Source organism: Periplaneta americana, chromosome 16, assembly GCF_040183065.1.
Source record: "Periplaneta americana isolate PAMFEO1 chromosome 16, P.americana_PAMFEO1_priV1, whole genome shotgun sequence".
Classification (NCBI taxonomy): Eukaryota; Metazoa; Arthropoda; class Insecta; order Blattodea; family Blattidae; genus Periplaneta; species Periplaneta americana.
In genome coordinates this window covers 98,272,840-98,292,345 of record NC_091132.1, presented here as the reverse complement: position 1 = coordinate 98,292,345, position 19,506 = coordinate 98,272,840, and the positions used below count along the sequence as shown (strand labels likewise).

General features: G+C 36.0%; 1 protein-coding gene across 1 annotated transcript in view; it reads right to left on the bottom strand.

Annotated features, from left to right (window-relative positions):
- Alk (Anaplastic lymphoma kinase) overlaps positions 1-19,506 on the bottom strand; it is a 506,844-nt gene that overhangs the window by 119,660 nt on the left and 367,678 nt on the right. Inside the window, exons 13-14 of the mRNA XM_069812582.1 lie at positions 6,641-6,785; positions 1,152-1,331 (exon numbers count right to left, since the gene is read on the bottom strand). Of these exons, the coding sequence (XP_069668683.1) occupies positions 1,152-1,331; positions 6,641-6,785 (325 nt within the window). The remainder of the gene's footprint in view (positions 1-1,151; positions 1,332-6,640; positions 6,786-19,506) is intronic.

Genomic DNA, 19,506 nt, shown 5'->3' with positions numbered 1-19,506 from the left:
CTGGGTGGCCAATGAACGTTACCACCGCGGCCGATGTATATTTCGGAGAATTTTCGATTTAGATTATGTGTCACTTGACGGCTATAATCGGAATAGTCCATATATCCCCCCCCCCAAGATATTATCTCTTCTTCCTGAAACATCTAGTGTAAATGTGTGTAGAGGTACATTAACCTTCAAAGATAACTGACCTCCAATTTCCTGATCGAGTAAGCGAACTTTCTAACCAAGGAAAAAGTCAGAACCAAAGATATAACAAACTGACAAACTTTGAAACAGTACCGCTAGTTCTCAATAGATGACCCTATTATTGGGACGGGTAAAAGTATTTGGGGAAATGTTAATGTAGATTAAGTATAAATAAAATTATTCTCATACTTGACTTTATCACAGGTTTCCCGCTAAATCTAATGTTTTTTTTCACAATCATTAGAGCGGGAATGAAATTTTGAATTTTGTAATGCGGGTATATTTATGTACTATTGGCGACACTGACCGTTATCTTCGCCATCTATTTATAGAAGTAATAACTAAAGAAGCGACACTTACACGAACAAGTTATGAACACTATCGATTAGGGGTCAAGTATCTTTGAACATGATTGCGAGTTTTCAATAGACTGGAAGAATAGATGTCAAAAACTTGTGTTTTTAAATCAGTTAAAATTACACCATAATATACTTTACAAATATTCAACAAAGGCAAGAAGTTACGTTTTTAATGGATGAATGAAAGTAGATTAAAAATTGTGTGATGAGAAACTATGAATAAAATAAACAAATTAATTGTGTTCAAGACTTTGCTTACTTTGCTTATGTTTTATTTAACGACGCTCGTAACTGCCGAGGTTATATGAGCGTCGCCGATGTGTCGGAATTTTTGTCCCGCAGGAGTTCTTTTACATGCCAGTAAATCTACTGACATGAACCTGTCGCATTTAAGCACACTTAAATGCCATCGACTTGGCCAGGAATCGAATCCGCAATCTCGGGCATAGAAGGCCAGCCCTATACCAACTGAGCCAATCAGGCCGATACTTGTGTTCAATAACAGCAATATTATTAGTGTAAAAGTAGCACAGTTCGTCGCTGATGGTGATTACAGTCAAAATAATCAATAAGAACAGTAAAATTAAATTATTGGTAACTTACCAAAAAGACGTAAGTGGCTCCACCGCCTCCTCCTCCACCGAAAGTGAAATTGTTCAGATTCTTTACATCTCTGATGGGACTGTCCATTTCTGGAAGTGTCAGCATATGTATATCTCGCAATGATATATTCCAAGGAGTAGAAGATCTGCTAGATTGCGTACATGTCCCGCTGCTTAGATCCTATGAAAATAATATGTTTTCTATCAGACTATAACAGCTTTTAAAAGTCATGTGGGCCATTCATTATCTCGTGAAACCAGATGCATGCGTGTACCGTAGTTTACAGTAAGAACCTTACGGTGGAGTAAGTCAGCTAGCTAGCTAGCTGCAAGTGGAAGCACAGCAAGGGAGGGAAGCTTATCAGTCCAATTTATTCTTCCTTACCTGACGCGCAGGTAGGTTTGACGAGATATAACTGGTAATCTTTGATTGTTTGCCAATACAGTCGAATATGACAAAATTAACTTCCAACTATTGTACTTATATTCACTTAAGTGAATAACCTTGAATTGTTCGTGATCCCAACGCACTAAAACAAAACTTTATTCTTTCATGCTTGAAGCAGACATTCATCACAGCAAGTATCAAACTGTGTAATACTAATGATCAGTGCTGAGATTCCTTTAACTTGCGCGGTGCTGTAAACGACGTAGCGACTATGTTTTAGAGGAAAGAAAGAGAAGAAAATACCTTTACGATAACATTCGGAAGCTCTGCTCGCGTGTATATAGATACAATCGGGTGAAAAATCTTCTAGGAGGTCAATGAAACAAAGTTTCCATGTGCACTAAATTTTTCATTATTGAGCAACATTTGCACTGGAATTTAACACAGTAAACTTCAATAACTCTCAAAAGTAATTAAATAAAATATACATAAATACAATAGATTTCCATGAATAACAAGAACTAGTAATTACAGTTTGACATACATAAATAAAATATATTTTTATGCATAACAAATAACAGTATATATTTACTGATCTTTCTGACAAATTATAATATACATTCTCATTGTATCAAAAGAAAAAGAGGCGCAGTAGGATGAAAAATCTTATTGGGTACTTGTACTCCGTGAGGTGGACGGTAGTTCTTCCTGTTGTGTTTTAATATGAATTTTCATATGTTCACTATGTTCTTGAATTGCAATGTGATTGAACTAAAAGTCTTTTTTTCCGTTCTTATTTCGACATTACATACTTTGAAAAATATATTACACCCTTTAACACAATAGTACTCACAACAAAATTTGTTTACAAATATTTTTGTTGCATGTTGAGTTTTCTTATTTTCGGCAAATTTCTGAACAACGTAAGACTACGTTCTGACTAGCGTTGTGTTCACGTAATAATATTAATAATAATAATAATAATAATAATAATAATAATAATAATAATTTATTTTAGCTGGCAGAGTTAAGGCCGTAAGGCCTTCTCTTCCACTCAACCAGCAAAAAGTGTATATACATATCCATGAACTTACAAAGAATTCAACAATTTGATTTAGATGAGAGTTACATGTATACAAGAGTTATTTACAAATTAAACAACAAAATACTATGAACTATTAATTAAACACTGAAATAAACTGTGTAGCAGAATTAAACTAAAATACATAGAATGTTATACTGTGGTTCAAAGATATCTGACCCTACTAATCGATAGTGTTCGATAATTTGTTGGTGTAAGTGTGGATTCTTTAGTTACTACTTCTATGAATAGATGGCGAAGATAATAGTCAGTGTTGCCAATTGTGCATAAATATAGTCGCATTACGGAATTCAATTTTTCATACCACTCTACTGATTGTAAAACAATACTGGGTTTAGCTGGAAACCGCTGATATTGTCAATTACGAGAATAATTTATGATTAATCTACATAATCATTTTCCCTGACACTTTTAACCACCCTAATAATGGTGTCACCTGTTGAGAATTAGCGGAACAATTTCACAAAATTTTGAATTTAATATATCTTTGCCTCTGACTTCTCCCGTGGTTAGAAAATTCAATTACACGATCATAAAATAATAGGTCAGATACCTTTGAACGTCAGTGTACCTGAGTAAGGAAAACAAACCTTCACGATACGACTTCCTTTGATATCTATTCTCCTTATGAGTGTACGTTCGTAATTCTATACGTAAGACTGCAGCAAGGCCTATGGTATAGACACTGCTAACCTATTTTTAATCTTTTGTTTAAAGGAATCGCAGCTCTGCTATTAACACAACAGAGCAGGATCGTGACGAGAGAGACATTCATGTCCTCAAAGAGTACCTACAGTTTATAAATTAACTGTACTCAACCGATGTCGCGATAAGAGTAGGGGTGGAATATTCTCTGTTGTATGCGGAAAGGTGTCTACAAAAATTATCACCGCTCCACCAACTGATAAATGTAACATGTAGACTTTCTCTTAAATAAATCCACATTGCAGTTTCCTATATAATACATACATACATACATACATACATACATACATACATACATACATACATGCATACATGCATGCATACATACATACATACATGCATACATGCATACATACAGTACATACAACTTATCTTATTTTTTTGTAAAATAATGTGCTTTATTGTCAACAATGTAATAGTAATAATAGTAACAATAGTAATAGTAATAATAACAACAATAATTGTGATATTAGAAAGTGCATATTATGAACACAATATAATCGTTAATCAGAGGTGAAGTTCCTTCTTTGTCGCGCAAGAGGTAAACTAGCTTGGAGCAGTTTGAAGGCCAGAGCAGTAGAGGCTTTCTAGTTTTTTGCATTAACATAGACAATTACACTATATAGGATGAATGGTAACTTCTGCACCAAAATGAAACTGGTAATAGACCTTGAGGACTAAGTCACCGATTTAGAGGAAATTGTTATGTTGTTATGTAGCATTTGGCAACATCACGGCTGTTGCAATAACTCTAAACAATCGCGGCCTGCACTCACTACCTTCCTTTTCCCCTCTGCTGTATTCAGTCGGAGATACGCGACATGTGCTGTGTTGCAAGAATTAATTCAACGATTTTCGCTATTATTCAGTTTAAAACCATAGCTAAACGGTTTAATTCGCAAAAAAAAAAAAAAAAAAATTCAAGACATTAACCATTACGATTATTTTTACCTATCTGCTTATATAGCAATCAGTAATTTTCTCTCGGGCCATTACCGCAATAGAGCGCTGCACACTTTGGGCAAAGACTATTTCTTTCCTGCTTAACGGTGCTTTATCGAAGAAAAAGTGTAATAAAAGTTTTGTTATATTTAACATGTAAAATCACTTCTTACATTTTGGTGTAGAACTTACCATCCACCCTGTGTAAGTTCTCCAACTCAAGGCATATGATAGAGAGGCTACTGAAATTATAAGTGAATGCTATTGTCAGTACTGACAGAAAACGGAACTAGGCCTATTTCTCATGTTTCACAGCCCGATAGGTATTGGAGGTATACATTAAACCAACATTATTATTATTATTATTATTATTATTATTATTATTATTATTATTATTATTATTACTACTACTACTACTACTACTACTACTACTACTACTACTACTACTACTACTACTACTATTGTGTTATTTTCTTTTATCCCCCCAAAGGTACAGCCTTCAATGATTCTGAGTTTAAATCAAATGTTTATACACGATATGCATACTAGGCCTACATTATTGTTTTTGGTTTAACATAATATACTGTATATGAATGTAATGGCTAAACATTAAACTGAAAATCACTGACATCGTGTTCCCTCTGCTATCCGACTTCTTCATATCAACGGCTCCAGTGGCATATTCAACAGTTTTACTTACGTATGGACAGGTCCATATGACAGTAATTAATTTTGGACATTAACTTAACATTCATTTTAAATAAAGTTATGAAGTGTAATAAGACGACCGAAAGTGTTATTTATTTACTTGTTATTTTTTTTTTTATATTTTAAGCTTTAGGCAGAGAAGGAGAATGGATGCTAGGGATGAAGGAACCGTTAACTGCATTTCATGTTTTAATTTTATATTATATACGGTGAAATAAGCTCTTTCTTTTAACAATGGTTATTAATGGAGTCGAAGAGGAAGAAGAAAAAAAGGGGAAAATTCGAAAATGCTGGGTTTGCATTGAAGGACCTGCCTTATGGCAGAAAAATATTAGTGAATGGACTTAAACCAGGCAATTTTTAAACGAAGACATACTGTATGTTTTATTTTCTAGAATAAAGAAATGAGAAAGACAAAAACTTATGTTTTTTTTTGGATTAGCGATAAGTAATTACATTTATGTTGCCTATACGAGGATTTACCGTCACTGAAAACATTCTGAGCAAAAAATATCGTATAAACACGTGTCCTAATCTCAATATTTTCACAGTTAACTAATTTCAAATTGTTACTAAAATACCTTTTTCCTTTAGTTTTAAGGGTAAAAAATATTACAAACAGAGCATTAACTATTCAGAAGTATCATTTCTTTAATTGGGTAGTATTCTGAAGCTAAAGATGTGTTGTGAATTGCTTTGTAAAGATTTTGTTTTTCAACTTTGAACTAAAAATTACATTATTCTTACGCACTTATCACAAAAATTGTTACAAACGATACGACTTTAGTAACTTGATTCTTTACAATTTTATTATGCATCCTAATGTACAGTCTTGAAGAATTTACTAGAGTGGCGTGATTTGCAATTGTTGTGACAAATGCGTAAGACAAATCGAAAAAGACTTCTGTACGAAGCAACTATGGAATTCACAACACATTTTTAACTTCAGAATACTATATAGTGAAAATATTTTCACTATATTATATTAGATTTATCTGAATACAAAATGAATTGCAAAATTCAGAATACTAGCTAATTAAAGAAATGATGCCTCTGAATAGTCCATTCTTTATGTGTAATATTCTTTTGCCCTTAAAACTAAATAATAATAGTATTTTACAAATAACTTGAAATTAGAGTACCTCTGAAAATATTGAGATTAGGACACATGTTTATATGACATTTTTTGCTCAGAATGTTTTCGGAAACAAGCTATGGAAGTGACGATAAATCCTCGTGAATCACTCTGTATATTTTGAAAGATATTTGAATAAAATTAACTACAAACGGGAATATTATTGGTGACTCAGTAATGAAGTTATTATTGCGAAACAGAAAAAACGTAGAATGAGAAAGCATGTGTCATCTTCACGACAGCGAGCTTTCATACAAAATTCGCATTCATACCTACATTTCTATTCAAAAATATTAACATCTGGTCATGTGACGTTTAAATATTATGCAGTTATGAGATCTGTTACAGCTTGACTTTTCTTACACCATGTAATAGCACAATAATTATATCAGTCCATAAATATGATCACCAGCCATTTTACAAGTCTGTAAATTCTTTATGTGTAGCAAATATTTGGAACAACAGAATGTGTGAAAAAAAATTCTGAACTTGGTTGTTTGAACCTTTTACCTTCTTGCAGCCGTTGGAACCCTCCTGTCCAACCAGTACATATAAATGCTGTCCTCTGTGAAGTTCAACAACTGTCCGGACGATTGCACCTGTGCTCGTACCCCCTGCAGCTCCAAGACCCCCGCTTGCTCCTTTGGCAATGATTCTATAACAAAATTGAATACTTAATAAGTGTGTAAGAGGTAACATATGATTGGATGTTGTTATGTTTTATTTAACGACGCTCGCAAATGCAGAGGTTATATCAGCGTCGCCGGATGTGCCGGAATTTTGTCCCGCAGGAGTTCTTTTACATGCCAGTAAATCTACTGATATGAGCCTGTCGCATTTAAGCATACTTAAATGCCATCGACCTGGCCCGGGATCGAACCCGCAATCTTGGGTATAGAAGGTCAGCGCTATACCAACTCGCCAACCAGGTCGACCATATGATTGGAAATTAGCTTATTAATCAATTCTGAGAATTATAAAGTTTACGAACTGGAGTTTTGAAGAGCTTTTAATATGTTTATTTCCTACTGATAAGATAATTTTAACTTGTAAAAGTAGTCTGAATATGTACCAATCTGAATAGAAAACTTTCAATCCTAATATTATGTAGTTCCAAAAAATAAATAATATCTATAAATATAATTTGAACTGGTAATGGAAATTAGGGAAAACGGCCGAACGGATTTTAATAAATGACCCGTCATTTTGAAGCTTGGAACCCAACGTTTTTTCAGAAAAATAGTAGTTCTCAGTGAAATGTCCATTTTTATACATCATTTTCTATTTTCCAAAATCCATCTGTCGTCAGTTTTGAGAAATACATAATGGGTTTTCAGAATAAAACAAAACACAAACGCACTACAATAAACAATATCACACGAAGGCTACGACCTGCTGGATTGCTGACATATTTAGGGTTCAGATGGCTCAGATTCTCTGACATAATTCCAATATGTCGATCTTTATTTGTGTAACTTTTTCAGAACGTTTCTGTAATAATGGTTATTAAAAACGTCATGATTTATTAAAAAGAATTTACAGGTCAGATTCTCTGGTGTGTAATTTTCTGAGTACAGCTGTCTGTGTATTAAATATTAAAAGCTACAAAACTTAAGAATGTTTGATGACATTATTACCATTAAAAATGAAATATTATTATTGATGTATTTGTCACTAATTATACAGGTTAATGCTTTATTGATGATATGAAAGTGAAACCTTTTGGGGTTATGTAAGTAGGCGTAGGGAATATTTGAAGTTACATCTTCATTTCTATAATATTTACTGAGTGACGGGTATATAGTAGTCTATACAAAATTTACATAAAATAACAATATTGTTATTAAAAATGAAATATTTTTATAGTTATTAATCAAGCGGTATTTGTCTTTTCGATATTATATTATTTAATGTATGGTGTAGATATTTAAAGCTGAAAGTTAGAATTTATAAAATAGTTATGCTACCGGTTGTTCTTTATGGCTGTGAAACTTGAACTCTCACTTTGAGAGAGAAAGAGAGATTAAGGGTGTTCGAAAATAAGATGCTTAGGAAAATATTTGAGGAATGAAGTCATTGGAGAACGGAGAAAGTTACATAACGCAGAACTACAGGTATTGTATTCTTCACCTAATATAATTAGGAGCATTAAATCCAGATGTTTCAGATGGCAGCGCATGTAGCACGTATGGGTTAATCTAGAAATGCACATAGAGTGTTAGTTGGAAGACCTGAAGGCAAAAGACCTTGAGGGAGGCAGAGGTAAATGGGAGGATAATATTAAAATGGATTTGAGAGAGGTGGGATATGATGGTAGAGACTGGATTAATCTTCCTCAGGATAGGGACCGATAGTAGGCTTATATGAGGGCGGCAATGAATCTCCGGGTTCCTTAAAAGCCATTTGTAAGTAAGTGATATAGATATTAAGTGTGATTGTTTTCAGTATTGTCTGGAGGAAGTGCAAACATTGTAATGCCTAAGGAAAGACCAAAAAGTATTACTTACTGATGAAATAAGAGGCCTACAAAATGTTGTAGTGTCCCGGTCACTTCAGCAAGATCTCTTGGCAGGATAAAATGATTCTACCCTCTACATTCCAAGGTAGTTCACGAAACATGCAGCAGCTATACCAAGACGCTATGTCTGTTGTTGGAAAGCATGGCAAAGCTGATATTTTCATAACTCTAACCTACAATCCGCAATGACCTGAAATAGCTATTGCTTCACTCCCACATGTAAAACCGACTGATCGTCCTGACATTGTTACTTGCGTTTTCGCATCGAAACTCAAGAACTGAACATGTGAAGATTCAGTAAAAAGTATTTAGCATGAAGAAATAATTCAGAAGCAAATAACTTTCAAAATGTCTGGTATTCTTCATTGGAAATAAATTTGAAATATTTTAATTTGAACTTCCAATGAACTTAGCAGCATTTGCTGCACAAGCCACTAGTAAAATATATAATAAAAATCAAGCTTTTAAAAGTGGAAACTTACAATGATGGTCTCCTTTGCAGGTGGGTACCTTAACTGAAAGTGTGTTACGTCTCATCTTTCCTGTTTGTTTCGTGCTTTGACGTCCTTACGTCACGTATGTGAAGTCCTAATCTAAATATTTACCAGTAAAAACATTTCTCCGAAGTACGGAAACTTCACTGGGCGAAAAACAGAAGACAATTCTGTCTGACTTAGTGTTCATAAATCCAAGAGAAGATAAAATAAAAATAAAGATAACCTATTGTGTTCCGTGAAGGTAAAGGCCTCCAGCTAGAGCAGCCATTTTCAATCGATGTGCCGCGAGAAAATGAAGGTAATAAAGGTTGTAATAGTAAATTGAAAGAATAAAAGTGAAAAGAGTAGTAAAAAAGCGAGTCCAGAAGAGTCAACAATCAGCGAACATGGTACAAGTCAACATTCATTAAACATTCCCTTCAAAAACCCACAAAATTTTCCCCTGGTTGGGAACAACTGGTTTAGATTATTTAAGTGTACCACGTGATTTTAAATTACATATTTAATGTGCCACATGCTGAAAAAGGTTAACACTGTACTAGAGGAAAAGCTCTAACTTTTCTAATAGGGTGAACTAATCCGCGTTAGAAGTTGCATTTGATTAGGTATTGAACTTTACAGTATTTTCCAGTGCAGTTTTAGTTCTTGGTGATGTCTGATTTTCTTTGTATTGTTTCATTTTTCACACACTATTCAGATGTCCCCTGAACATTTTTCATTCCCTTCTTCCTCTTGTTACTCGGGACCACTGTTCACCTGCTCGCTCTTGAAGAAGTCCGCTCATCTCCGCGTAGGTCTGCCCTGAAGCCGTTTACCTGCACTAGAGTCCCACATTGTAGTCTTGTATGTCCATCTGTCGCCCCTCGGTTTTTCGATATGGTCTCCCCTTTTCCATTTTGTTCTGATGGGTATTTCTGTGATGCACGTTGTTAATGATAATAATTGGTGTAGCGTCACATTTGAGATTCTATCTCTCAGAGATACACCTAGAATCTTGTGTTCCATTTTTCGTTGAAATATTTGGATTGAATCTAGCTTCATTTTCTTTCCTTTAAAAAATTTCGTGTATCGTTTTTCTAAATCATCGTCCTCAGTTGGATTTTTACCTGCGAATTTCTCATCCAGGAGTAGCCATGGTGACTTACATCACGTAGAACCAGGCCGCCTGTAGAGAACTGACAGTGGCTGCAATTGCTGTACCTGAGAACCGAGATTCTTAAATCCATTATTTGACTTTTTCTAAGGATAATTAATTTAATGCATCATTGAATCATGATTTATAATGAGAACTGAAATGGCTATTTCTGGTGGAAATGCGACATATTTTGACGCCAATCCGGTGTTTTCTTCAGATACCATTCTTTTTAACTTTATTCACTTAATCATTGCGGGAAAAATTTTGAGATGAAAAATGAAAATGTTTTTCATTACTGCTCTTGCATCCTAGAATGATGAAAAATTTAAATTCTATAGATTTTATTAAAGCTGTAAACGATGCTATGATGTGTATGGCCTGAACAATTTCAGTCAAGCATCTCGGTCATGGTACAAGATTAGGTTGACCAGACGTCTTCTTTTGTCCGGACATATCCTCTTTTTTTAGGCCTATATCAAGAAATGTCCTCCTTTTCGTGACTTATATGCCTGATATCTTGAAATTATCTGATTTAATGCCTTTTTTAAGTAATTTGCCTGTAGGTGGCAACAATTTATCAATTTCACTATTTTGCCATCTAGCTACTGCATAGGCAATCACGTTATAAAACTCATTTGAATTGCATGGAATAACTGTACTTCCATCCCTGATCACATATGTAACAGATTGATCACTATTATGGGCTTTGAAGGCAGCTACTTTTATCAGTTTCACTATCCTGCCATCTAGCGACAGTAGAAGAAATCAGGTTATAACTCCCATTTGAACTGCATGGAGCAACTGTACGTTCATCTAGCGGTCGTTACTAATCGATAATAATTGTGATCCTGGTGGTTGTTCTCGTCTGCAAGTTATCGTTTTTAACATTGGGATGCCAATCTGTTATATATTATGTTATCTGGGCTCAGAGGTAGCTAGTAAATCGAGAGATCGAGGTGCGAATGTAAATCTAAATAGATATTATATGTCCTCTTTAATAATTATTATAGTTTCCTTGCCTCTCATATGTAGCCAACTGTAAAATCATTATTATTAAATTTTCCCATAAGTATATTGTAATAATAACATATTTTTGAGTATGATATAAGCCTAAATCTGTACTGTAAATATTTTGTAATGAAATAGATATTGATGTACCGTAATTTAAAGTATAATATAAGCCTAGGCCTAAATCTAAGTACATATTTTTTGTCCTCTTTTTTCGAACAATGTCCTCCTTTTTTAAGCTTGTTTTTTATCGATGTGAATCTGGTCACTCTGTACAAATTGTGGCAAAGGAAATCAAACACAGAAGCAGAAGGCCTCAATTTCAGTGATCTTTTGACTAGCGGTGAATGTGTTCACTGTTGTTATGTTTCGAGAAACCGAAAGTTATGCGAGCAATAATGATGATGTAATTAATTCATTGTTAGAGTCACTTTCTTCGAGAGGAAATAATTTTGATAGAAATAAAGTTTTAAATAAACATACACCTAAGCCATCACAGGCAATTTTGTTTACTTGTGTATTTAATGACGCTGTATCAACTACGATGTTATTTAGCGTCGATGAGATTGGTGATAGCGAGATGGTATTTGGCAAGATGAGACCGAGGATTCGATTACCTGAAATATGCCTTACGGTTGAGGAAAACCTCGGGAAAAACTCAACCAGGTAATCAGCCCAAAATGGGAATCGAACCCACACCTGTGCGGAACTCCGGATAGGTAAGCGCCTAGTCAACTGAGCGGTGGCTTCATTGACAATAAGATGTTCCAGAATGATAATCATAAAACGTAAGCGTACAAGCCATCCTGGTATGGGCAACATTTGGTACTGTGGCGCGAATTAATCTTTTCCGTTGTTAGTACTAGTTCCACAGTGTGGCTTTGATCATGGCAGAGTGCGGTTGTATCACAGTCTACTATATACAGTCACGAAGCTTGAGTTTTGAGGGTTCTAGAAACAATAGACTGTGACGGTACTATTTTGCATTGCCTGTAATGAGGCGATATTAGCGATCCTAGTGGTGAGCAACTATCTAATGTTTGCATATTTACTACGTATTGAGCTTCGCGACTGTATATACTAGACTGTGATTGTATGGTGTACGCGAGCGTTGCAGACTGAGTACAGTGTCGAGTCGTTTGGTCGCGTAATAAACAACAGAGCATATTCAGTGTATAATTTCTTACATATACCCATATATAGTGCTTTTTGCGTTCATATATTTATTTTATAAGTTTTGTTTTCGAGTGACATATAGACAGTGCAATGAACAATTTGAACAGAACATGGTTACTGTACGTCGTGTCAACACAATAAAAGTGCAATTTGAAGCAAGTGCCCCGCGCCCTACGGCGATGAAGTTACACGTGTGGATACCACAAACTCTGAACATAAACACAGATCATGTAGACCTATTGCAGCTGAACATGCAAGAAAAATCGTTGTATATAAAAGTGATATCGCCAACTGTATATGAGAAAATAATGCAAAAACATGAAGGTGAAACAAAGTTTAAATACGGAAACGGTGAACAAACACATATTAAGATTAGTCAAGCTGATTCTCCGGCTATAACAGTCAGAGTATTTAACCTTCCTCCCGAGGTGCCGAACTCGATGGTAACGACAGCTTTGACTAGGTATGGTGTCATTCATTCAGTGAGAAGCGAGCAATGGAGTATAGCATTCCCATTTCCTGTAAATAACGGTATCCGTGCTTTAAAGATGGAAGTGAAACAAAATATTCCAGTACCGATAGCAGGTTACAATACCCACGTCACATACATACATGGGTCAACCGATTTTATGTTTTGAGTGCCATGAGCCTGATCACAAAAAAGAAGACTGCCCAAGAAGGAAAACAACTTTACCAGTGAGTGTTCAGTCACAGAAAATGTTATTGAGTGATATTGTTATAGGGAGATCTTCACAAGGACCATCTACATCAAAAGAAGCGCGAACGATGGCACGGCCCGTGAAGCGCGACGCACCGGTGGAGGACGACACAGATACTTCTTCCGAGACAGCAGAGGTCACAAACGTGGTGACCGAGAGGACGGAGCAGCCTACGTTGGAGACAACAGACCGGACAGAGGATACAACAGCAGAAGAGGTCAACACAGATGGACGAAATGCAGCTCCGAAATTAGTGGAAACAACAGTAATCCCGCCAGAATCGCAGTCACCCTCGCAGTTCGGAGACGCATCACTCGAGGTAAGCCGTACTTTACAATTAGAAGAACCAACGGAAACTCCATCGAAAAAACTAAAACCCACAACACAACAGGAAAATTAAGGGACCCACGACTGCGAAGTTGAGAAGCGGGGCCCAGTAATGCAGCCACAGATAAAAACTCGCCACATGTAAATCCGAGTAGTAAAACAAAGAATAGTCCAACAAAACCACATCCATATGCTATATATATGGACGTGCCAAAGAGAGCAAAAAGAAAGAGGGTGCTGAAGGGAAATCGAATCAGAAGGGGAATATAAACACTACCACCACTCTTGAGGGTATTAGGCCTACTGATTTAGACATGTTAGATGTGTAGGATGTATGTATGTCCGCGGTCTTGTTCGTTTATTTTTACAGCCTTTTGGATTTTCCATTCGATGGTAATATTACGAAAATACGCTACTTTAAATGTAAATTGTATACAAGGGAAACACAAACAACAGTTACTCAAAGAGAGTAACAAGAAAGACGGTGTTGAAGCACGATCGACCCAGAAAGGGCATAACTTATAAACGTTACCACCACTGTTGAGGTTATTACAGACTTGGACATATTTAAATGTGTAGGATGTGTGGACGTCTGCGGTCTTGTCTGTTTATTCTCACAGCCTTTTGGCTTTTCTATTCGATGGTAATATTACGCAAATACGCTATTTTAGAAGTCAATTTATACAAGGGAAACACAAACAACAGTTACTCAAAGAGAGCGACAAGAAAGAAAGTGTTAAAGGAAAATCGACTCACAAATGACATATAAACATTACCACACCTGTTAAGGTTATTACAGACTTAAACATGTTAAATGTGTAGGATTTATGTATGTCCGTGGTCTTGTTTGTTTATGTTTACAGCTTTCTGGACTTTCCATTCGATTGTAATATTACATAAATACGCTAACTTAAATGTCAACTGTTTACAAGGGAAACACAAACAACAGTTACTCAAAGAGATCAACAAGAAAGACGGTGTTGAAGCAAAATTAACTCAGAAAGGACATAATATAAACTTTACCACCAATCTTGAGGTTATTACAGACTTGGACATGTTAAAGATGTAGGATGGATGTACGTCTGCGGTCTTGTCTGTTTATTCTCACAGCTTTTCGTTTATTCGATGGTAATATTACGCAAGTATGCCACTTTAAATGTCAATTGTATACAAGGGAAACACAAACAACAGTTACTCAAAGACAGCAACAAGAAAGAAAGTGTTAAAGGAAAATCGACTCACAAATGACATATAAACTTTACCACACCTGTTAAGGTTATTACAGACTTAAACATGTTAAATGTGTAGGATTTATGTATGTCCGTGGTCTTGTTTGTTTATGTTTACAGCTTTCTGGACTTTCTATTCGATTATAATATTACATAAATACGCTAACTTAAATGTCAACTGTTTACAAGGGAAACACAAACAAGAGTTACTCAAAGAGAGTAACAAGAAAGAGGGTGATGAAGCAAAATGGACTCAGAAACGACATAATTATAAACTTTATTACCATTGTTGACATAATTACAGACTTGGACATGTTAAAGATGTGGGATGTATGTACGTCCGCAGTCTTCTTTTTTTTATTATTACAGCCTACTGGATTTTCTATTCGATGGTAATATTATGCAAATACCCTACTTTAAATGTCAATTGTATACAAGGGAAACACAAACAACAGTTACTTAATGCATTCATTAGGCAAAATGATATCGACGTGCTTTTATTGCAAGAAGTAAACAATTATAATTTTGATTTTTCGGGTCCTCAATATGAATATGTTGCAAACACCGGTGAGAATAATCGTGGTACTGCAATTATTTATCGTGCGGGGATGAATATTGAGCAAGTGGGAACACTTCCTAGCGGCAGAGTTATATCCATGAGTCTCAATAATACACAATTTATAAACGTTTATCTGCCTTCAGGAACCAGAAGAGAGAAAATTTTTTTAGTAAAGAAATTCCGTTTTACCTGCGTCACCGATACAATCGATTACTTACAGGTGGAGATTGGAATTGTGTATTACACGCAAAAGACCAGACAGGCAAATATAATCCATCACCAGCATTAGAAAATTTGGCAAGAGAACTACAGTTAATGAATACCTGGGAACTCCTTTATGGCAATGATGTAGAGTATGCTTTTGTCGACAGAATGTTTCGTCCAGATTAGATCAATTTTATATCACGCGACCGCATTCAACAGATGTATACAGAATACAAGTGATATCTACACTTTTTTTCGGATCACGATTTTGTCTGTCTTTCCATGCAGACAGATACACAACTTCCCCTCTGGGAAAAGTTATTGGAAACTTAATGACACTTTATTGTTTATACCGGAGTAGAGAGACCAATTTGTTCAACAGAAGGGTCAGAAATTCAAAATTCAATATAATGGAAAAATGAATGAAAATAATAAAGCCAGGTTTCAAATCCTTTTATCAGGCTACAGGGATTCAGCGAGCCCAGGAAACGAGAGTAACTTTGAATTTTTACTACCAGATGTTAGCTGAACTGTATGAGATACAAAAAACGGAGGGAAATAAATGGAAAGACATCGTGGAAACTAAGTTGAAAATCTGTGAGATGCATAGCGTGATGGTTAGGGCCCGTGTACCGACGAAACACGAAGAAGAGCGCTGTGCGCTATACCACCTGGTAAAAGGAAAACGGAAGAGTAGAACAAAATATATAGAACAGCTCCGCACTGCCGAAGGGAAGATTGCGAATACTTCGAAAGGGTGCATCAAAGAAGTTGAAGAATTGTTTACCTCACTCTATGCTGCGTCTCCAACTTCACAGAAGGCAACTGCAGACATCCTGAAAAGTTTGAACAGACATCTAAGTCTACAACAACAGCAGGATCTCCAGTATCCAATAACTGAAAAAGGAATTCGTTCAGCAATAGAAGGCACGCCCAAGAACACTGCGCCTGGTCCTGATGGATTAACCTATCAAGTATACAAGAACCATTGGCGCTTAATTAAGAAATATTTGATAGAGCTGATGAATTATATTTTAGATACTGGATCAGTTATTGATGGTTTCAGTGATGGTGTAGTGACTCTAATTCCGAAAACGACTAACCCAACTACAGTGTCGGAGTATCGTCCTATCACCTTACTCAACACAGACTACAAGCTATTCATGAAGGTACTAGCAAATATATTGAAACCGGCATTTCGGGATATATTTGAAATTGGTCGGACATGCGGTATTCCAGAAAAATCCATTATCCATAATCTTTCCACAATTCGCGACACGGTGCTGCATTTTGAAGTTCATCACGACGATAAGGGAGCATTACTCTCAGTGGAGTTTAATAAGGCGTTTGATCGGGTTAATCATCTGTACTTACAACATGTCATGGAATGTTTCTGCATACCAGACAAAATTATTAACGTTATCAAAAACATATATAGAACTGCACATTCCAGGATCCAAGTTAATGGATTCTTTACGCAACGAATCTCCATTCAAGCGTCCGTACGCCAAGGATGTCCGTTGTCGATGCTCCTGTTTGCACTTAGTGTGTAACCCCTTATTCGCATTGCACAGCAGAACTTAAATTCGGAACAACAAACAACGTGTCCATTATTCACGAGCAGAGTGTACGCAGATAATATACTCTTTCTTCTTCGTGATGTAGATGATTGTGTGATACTGTCACATATTTTGGAAACATACAGTGTAGCCTCCTGTGCACAATTGAACACACAGAAGTCTTTCTTGTTACCCTTGGGTAGCTGGCCTGACGGACTTACTTTTAATGAGATCACCACAGTCGGCAAGCGAAGATGCTAGGAATGACAGTTTGTAATTCTTTCCAGGAGATGGTTGAAATCAACTGGACAAAGACAACGGCTCTCACAAGAGTTACACTGTTCCAACAGATACACAGAAATCTAAATCTTTTTGAAAGGGTGTGGCATGTTAATATTTTTTGTTTGTCCAAACTGTGGTACTTAGCACAAATTCTTCCACTTCCAATTAAATATGCTACGGTCCTTGAACGAGCAGTCAGCTTTTATATTTGGAACGGTTACCTTTATACATTAAGGAAAACGCAATTTGTATTACCAAAAGGTAAAGGAGTATTGCAATTGATAACAGTTGCAGGAAAAATGTCAAGCACTGATAGATAACACGGTACATTATACGTGGACAACGAGGAGAAAGTGATCCCATGGACAACGAATTCTAGAAACGACACATTCCGCTATTGGGTAGCAGAAAATCCCCGCTACTATAAGCGATACAAAGTTTATGGCAGTTAATAGAATCATATCCTCCAGACCTCATTACATCGGGCACAACAAACAAAACTGATTTATAAATACATCATGAAGAACAGTCTTCATTCTCCACGTATTGTGGAACAATTTCCGAATCAACGCTGGCATAAAATCTGGCATAATATACATCTGGCCAATATTCCTACGGCATGGCAGCCAACAGCTTATTGTTATATCAATCAAATTATACCGACGGAGGAAAGGAAACACCGACACCATCTGACGGACTCGCCTGCATGTAAAACATGCGGTTTCTTAGACACATTGAAACACCGTACAACTAATTGTGGAACTGCAAAAACGACTTGGGACGGAGCAAAAAATCTATTGCAGCAAATATGGCCCACGTCACAACTTAATGACCGGCATCAAACCTTATTGTTAATGGACCCTCCAACAGACAATGAGGTATTCGTAAAAGCTTGGCTTGCCGCAGGTTTTTTGCATTACCAACTCACGGCTTCATACGATACGATGCAAGAATTTGTAAAAATACTAACAACAGAACGAAAAAATTTTGAGCAAAAGTGCAGCGGCAGATATTCCCAGAATTGTCAAGAACTACAATTTAAAATATGTATATATGTTATGAACTGTTGCATGTGTGTGTCATACGCTGTTCCTATTATTGCCGTTCCTTTTAGTATAAGTCTATACATGGAGTGATTGAATAAGTAAGGTCTTGTCTGACAAGAAAAGGAAATGATCAAGTATTTACTCATTTGGGTGATGTCTAGGAATATAGGTTTCGGTTCGTATCTGTGGTCCCTACATACGAGACTTTTTTCCGTTTTGTGTCAGGAAATGGATCAGAGCTAATTACACTCCTGCAACATACAGAAGTGCGATGGTTATCACGAGGTAAAGTGTCAGCGCGAATGTTTGAACTTGAAGAGGTTCCGTTCTTGAATTTTTTACTATTGAGGGTATGAGTAGGCTACGCAGATTTTCTTGCAGAAGAGCTTAACAGAGAAATACAAGGTAGGAACGAAAATATTCTGACTAGTATGGATGAGATTCAAGGATTTGTGAATAAACTGAATTTGTGGAAAAGATTATTTAAAATCGGTGTTTTGAGATGTTCCCAACTGTATGGCCCCGTGCCGACGGTAATAAAGTGGTGATGGACTTAATTAAAGAATATTTAGTAATCTTGCATCATAAGTTAAAGAATTATTTTAGAGACAGCGTTCAAGATTTCGACTGGGCTCGTGATCCATTCACTGTGGATTCAAACCATCTTCCGAATAATATTCTCGTACAAGAGGAACTGGCAGATTTAAAAGCAAACTGAACACTGACGTTAAAACTTCTCGAAGTGCCTTTGGAATCATTTTCGTTGTCCATAGGAAGTGAATACCCAGTTATCTCCGAGATGGCAGTTAATATGTTATTGCCAATTTCTACTTCATATATGTGTGAAGTGGCCTTCTTGATGTTAACTGAAATTAAAACATGAAAGAGGGAGAGACTCAAATTCATCGATGAAGAAATTAGGCTTGCAATGTTAACGATTCCGCCACGGATCAATCAAGCAGCTAAGCAGGCCCAAGTATCACACTGAAGATATGAGAAGAGTTATTTACTTTAATATTAGTAATAGAAATGTGTGTTTCCTACAGTGATGTTCATAAATTGTTAATAAATGCAAGAGTCTATTTCTGTTTTATCATAATAATAATAATAATAATAA